We start from the raw sequence: 6,000 nt of genomic DNA, 5'->3' as shown, positions 1-6,000 counted from the left end.
CCTCTCAAAGCATTTGCTTTCGACTTAAGCCCTCTGCATCAGGTCCTCTTTTTGTTTTTCCCCTCCCTCCCCACTCCCCTTCCCTCATGAGCCCTTAATAATTTTTTTAACATTTTATTAGGGACTCATACAACTCTTTTTTTTTTTTTTAATGACGGTAGGAAGTTTATTTGCTGGTCACTGTTTGAATATAAGTTACAGAGAACTCTGAAATATGAAGCCCACAAAATCAGCGGGCTGAAGAGGCAGCATGAGCAAGCCATGGCCAGAGCCCTGTATTTCAGCAAAGGGAGGTGAACAGTTACCTGCTGTTTACTTGGACAGTCCTTGTCCTTAAAAAATTGTGCCAATGTCTGCATCTTATTGCACCCAGACCTAATACCAAAACTGCCCGTTTTTCAAAAGCTACAGAATGCATTCAGAGTCACTGTTTGCTTTTCCGTTTTCTCTTTCTCCCTGACTTTGCAGGTGGGGGTTGCGTCTCTTGAATTTCTTCCTTGACATCAACTGCAGGCTGTTTGAGAATGATTTCATGATCTTCGTCGTCATTCAATTCAGCCACTTCAGACTTTCGCCTTTCCAAATATGATGGTGTACAAACTGGCGTGGAGTCCTGGCTATTCATAGAATTCTGAAGATCACTGTTTGAAACATTTTGGTTTTTCTTTTTCGGTAAAACCAATAGAGGAAAACTATAAACTATCCCTTTTTTAGCTAACTTCTTCCTGAGCAATTTTTCTTTGTTCTTAAATCGCTCTCCATGCGTAGCTTTTCCGGAAGTGTTCGTTTCTTATTGTACCGTTTTACTGCTGGATGGGATGGCTTTGAAAATGGAATATCCCAGTCTTTGAAAAGCTCTTCATGGACTTTTTCAGGTGGCATAAAATCACACTTCAAGAGTCTTTCACCAAAAAGGTAGTTGTTCATTGTCTCAGCAACTATCTTGGCAACATCATCTGACTCAAACTCCACAAAGGCATAGCCTTTGCTATTTCCAGTCTTTTTACTTCTGGACAACTTGAGTCTTGAAACAGCACCAAACTGGGAGAAATAAGCCTTGAGCTGGGGTTCAAAAAGGCCTCGCGGTATGTGACCCACATACACAACTCCAGGTGTGAGTTTCTCTTGCTGGGCCGCGCGCCGGCGGACCTGCACCACCTGCTTCTGGAACTTGGCCTGTTCCTGCGGGTTCAGCGACAGCAGAGGCTTAGCGGGGCCATCAAAAGCCGCCATGTCCCAGTCGGCCCTAGTTGTAACGCTCCACCGACTCATACAACTCTTATCACAATCCATACATACATCAATTGTATAAAGCACATCTGTACATTCTTTGCCCTAATCATTTTCTTTTTGTTTCTTTTCTTTTTTTTTACATTTCCTTCTTTTTAATAAGAGAGCGTATGTTCCAGCAAATGTTGCATGAAAGGTTTGGCATCCGTTACCATGGAAATAACTTTTTTTTTTATTTTAACAATTTATTGGGGCTGATACAATTCTTTTCACAGTTCATACATATACATACATCAATTGTATAAAGCACATCTGTACAGTCTTTGCCCTAATCATTTTTTTCTCTTTTCTTCTTTTAGGAAATAACTTTTGTAAACATAACACACTGGTATTTTGTGCATGTCTTGGGTACTGATTAGTGGATTCTGAGGTTGTTGTGTTAGATGTCATTGAGTTGATTCCACATCATAGGGACCCAGTAGACAACAGAAGGAAACACTGCCCTCTCTGCTGCCATACTCACAATTTAGGATGAACCCATTGTTGCCATCATGATGTCAGTCCATTTATTTGGGGATTCCTATTTTTCCCTGCCCTTCTACTTTACCACATACACTATCCTTCTCCAGAGACTGCTCCCTTCTGACAACATTGTCTAGAGTATGTAATATGAACTTTCGCTATCTTTACCTTTAACTAGCTCTCTGAGCTTCCTTCTTCTAAGACAGACTTGTTTGTGCTTTGGAGACCAATGTTATTTCAGTATTCTTTGCCAGCATTATAATTCAGACAAATCGATTCTTCTTCGATCTTTCTTATACAGTGTTCAACTTCCAATACATACGAGGCTATTGACAATACCATGATTTGGGTGAGGTGAACCTAGTCCTCAACATAAGTCCTCTTGTATCTTTTGATCTCTTGACGGTTACTATCACCATTCAGGTTTTTTTGTGTGTCTTTTGCATAAGCTATCAGTATTTCTGAAAGGAATTAAAATTTAGTCAAGTTTAGATTAAGAATGTTGCTAAAGGAGGGGCATGGAAGCCAACCTTACTCTGCAGCCAACCAATTTAAGAACCCTGAGTTGAAGCCTGTCCTTAAGACCTGGTGGAATGGAGAGCCTTATATTCAAGGTATGCTTGATGACTGATATACATGAGAGAGCCTAAAACAACTGTGCTTTTCTCTAGTCGCTTGACTTGCTGATTCATTTCAGAGGAGCACTAGTCTGTACCCTTTATCCTATAACTGCAACCTCACACATCTCTCCTTCAGAAACACCCTGTGGGCTGCAAAAGGGCAGTACCAGTGATGTCCAACTAGCCACTCAGGCTACTGCCTCCCTATTTTATCACACCGTAGCCTCTTCTCAGTACATTCATTTTGTTTTCCTGCCAAACTAGTTTCGCTTAGAGCATGTTTCACAAGCTGAAGCCTATGCACTAGCTTTCCCCCTTCTTCCTTGGAGAATAAGACTATAGATGGGACAGCCAAAATCCAAGCCAATATGCCCTCTCCTACAGTTTGTTTTGTTTGACATCTGTCAGCATTACCTAGAGCTTGGAATCCAGCATCTAGGCAAAGATGACAAAATAGTTGACCAGTCATCTCTTTTCTGGATCCGTCTTATTCTTTTAAGCTTCTGCCTTTACCTTGGATCTTGGCAACCATCTACCTACCCTTTGCCATTCCTTGACTGTAGGCTGCAGTCTTTCTAAAAGGCTTTAAAATTGGACAACCATAATCACAAGAGCTTAAAAGAGTAGCAAATAAGGTTTCCCCTGGCTTATTTTCTTGTTTAGGATATCTCTGTGTTGGCCAAGGTACCTCTGGGTTGTCCTATTGGTGTCCCTCTGTTTCTTGTAGGCCACTTCTACAGCAAGTTTCTCTACTTACCTCACTATTGTGCATAAATGGGTTACCCAATGGTAGACATTTCTTCACACACAGTAGATATTGTAAAGAATACACAGGATGCAAGGGGATTGGGGCGGGTTAAACTTGATGAAAAGCTCAGCATGGATTTGAGTGGCATATGTGAGCACGATTCACCTGGATCACTTTAGCCAAATACATCAAGGGCTGTGGTCTGAGGTGCAGTACAGGTTAGTAAAGAGTGTTCTTCATAAAATACTAATTTCTTCCGTTAGATTGCTGGTGAAATGAAGATATTTAGCTTCAATGGAGCTTGAGAATTTTGAGGTTTTTAATACTTCCATTTAATTCTGAAAATAAATATTGTATATATAGAATGTGGATCCAAAGTTTAAAAGAATATTTGAGAAATTAGTAAAATTGCTCTGTAAAGATAGAGTGGACTCTGTTTAATGCAAACACCCTCAGATTGGAACATGGTTTGATCCCAGGGTGTGGGGGTGGTCACTACTTAGTACGCGGAGTACAGGCTAAGAATCTGCCATGTCTTTCTCAACATTGACTCCTCTTCTGTTTCAGATCAATGATTTGCCACAGAGAAATATGAGCCAATCTAGGGAGCTAGAAATCTGTTACTACTGTCTTGCACATTGAAGTATCACCAGAGAGGATTTCAACTTCTGACTGGTTTGTGAACCAAATCCATTCACTGGACTCCAAACAGGGTGAGCAAATAGCAGTTCATCTTCTCCTCAAGGGCTGCTATAATTAGAATCCACTCGATGGCAGCGAGTTGGGTTTTAGGTTTGGGTTGCTGATGACAGTGACAACTCAATGTCTATTTGCTGTGTCCCTAATTTGATTAAGCCTCCATTAAATTCTATCTGATCATTAACCAAGCAGCTAGGTCATCTTCCCCTGGGGGAAATGCCTTTGAAGTAGATTGCCTGCATTCCTTTCCAGCCAGACCCTCTCCACTTGCCTACCTAGGTGTATCCTTGATGGAGATCAGCTTCCTGAGGACAAACCGGAGGCCATTTTCATGAGTCTTGCCTTGACTTGCTTTGTGTAAAAGCCCTGGACCTATCTTGTAAGTCCCTTTAATAATGTGCATGTCCTAATCATGGTCCCATTCCTGTTGCTGTAGTCCCATCTGTACATGTGATTTATTAATCTGCCGCCAATCATGATCCGTACAATGTCTTTTGTTCTATGTCCTGTTTATTCAGGGTCCCGACTGAATCCTTGTTGTTGTTATCAGTTGTTATTTTGACTTCATGCTATTGGCCTCCCTTAAATATATGTTGTGTGTGCGTGTGTGTGCACATGCGTGCACGTGCCTTTTGTTATCTTTTAAGTATAATAAATGATCTCCTTAAATTATATTTGACATAGGGTTTACTTTTTCTACCCTAGCACACAATTTAGAGTCATACTTGACTCAAGGTACAGTTCTCCTTTCAGACAGAATCTTGACAGACATACCTGCAGGTAAGGTCAGACTCTGCAGCCTCCTGGTCTCTGTCCTGAATGAGCAAATATTACAAAGTTCTTTTAGCACTGCAGATAAATGGTCGCTCCGCCCCTTAGCCTCAGACCAAATGCACTCAGCTCTGTGTGGGTTGGGCAGTCTAGTACCATGAGAGGTACTCAGATGTACACTACTTCACCTACTAACTTCCTGCCCAAAGGCACTGAGCTCTTTTGTTGTGTGACCTCTAATCTCATTGTTCTCTCTCAGTCTCTTTGTTTTGCTACCACCATGTCTCTGTTGCTGTTCCTTCCCATCGCTTTCTCTCTTGTATCATAGCTCTCTGTCTTTTGGATTGAAGAGTTTCAATAAAAGAATTGTGTCCCCCCATCCCTGCAAGCCGCCATGTTTTCTCACTTAGTCTTTCCCCATAAGGAAATGGCCGGGGAGCTCCAAGAAACACAGACGAACTCGGGCTGAGGAGTAAAGGCAATGGGGTAAACCAGAACAGCTCTGTGTAGGGTGGGAAGGCCATGGCGTCCAGTAGTGACTGGCTGTCCGGGGTGAATATCGTGCTGGCGATGGCCTACGGGAACCTGCTGTTTGTACTGCTATTTATTTTTGTGAAAAGGCAAATCATGCATTTTGCAATGAAATCTCGGAGGGGCCCTCATGTCCCTGTGGGACACAATGCCCCCAAGGATCTGAAAGAAGAGATTGATATTCAACTATTCAGAGTTCCAGATTGCAAGTAGGAACCCTGGCTCCTTGCAGATGATGATGCCAGGCTACCACAGCTGGAAACCCAGGGAAATAAAAGGTGCTGCAACTGTCTGTCCAAGAGATAACTCTGGACGCCATTCCTGCCTCTGACATCCCATTTCACAGGGAAGGTAAGCATCCCCATTCCCTAAAGGGCAGAAATTTCCATTCCTACCTGCTTGATCTTTGTAACAAGACTACTCCTTTCAAGGATATGCGCAAGGCCCCCATTGATACCCTGCTGCATGACTATGTGGCAGTCAGCTGTGGGACAGGGGTCTTTTGTCCAGAGTGAGTCCCTGCACTATCAGGAGGCCCTGACTGAGCTGGCCACTGTGGTCCAAGCAGGAAGTGTGAGCTCTCAGTGACCCCACCAGTCAGCAGCCAGAGACCTTACCCAATCTCCTGAAGTCTCCCCACCTACCTTCCAGTCAGAAGAGTAAACCTGCCAAGCATTTCCTCGAATTGAAGAGCTTTAAGGACAGCTATAATACCCTGGGGAGTACTCTGATGGACCTGACAGACTCGCTGGAGATGAGCCAGGACTGGAGTGTGCTTGCCAGGCAATCCTCAGGTTAGCTGGCTGGTGGGCCTGCACCCTTGCCCGACACTCCCGATGTGTGCAGAGATCATGCCTGGAAGACCTTGGGGGATATTTC

General features: G+C 43.2%; 1 protein-coding gene and 1 pseudogene across 1 annotated transcript; one reads left to right on the top strand and one right to left on the bottom strand.

Annotated features, from left to right (window-relative positions):
* Positions 1–290: 290 nt before the first annotated feature.
* On the bottom strand, positions 291–1,258 carry LOC142443302 (MKI67 FHA domain-interacting nucleolar phosphoprotein-like). Its single transcript, XM_075544756.1, is given in 2 exon segments — positions 291–759; positions 762–1,258. Coding segments are annotated over 2 exon segments (807 nt in total). The 5' UTR covers positions 1,234–1,258; the 3' UTR covers positions 291–424.
* A 3,854-nt stretch (positions 1,259–5,112) lies between these two features.
* Positions 5,113–5,636, top strand: LOC142443175 (protein C1orf43 homolog; annotated as a pseudogene).
* Positions 5,637–6,000: the final 364 nt, after the last annotated feature.

This window comes from Tenrec ecaudatus, chromosome 3 (assembly GCF_050624435.1).
Source record: "Tenrec ecaudatus isolate mTenEca1 chromosome 3, mTenEca1.hap1, whole genome shotgun sequence".
Taxonomy (NCBI): Eukaryota; Metazoa; Chordata; class Mammalia; order Afrosoricida; family Tenrecidae; genus Tenrec; species Tenrec ecaudatus.
Note: the sequence above shows the minus strand (reverse complement) of the source record. Positions and strands in the feature narration are given on the sequence as shown.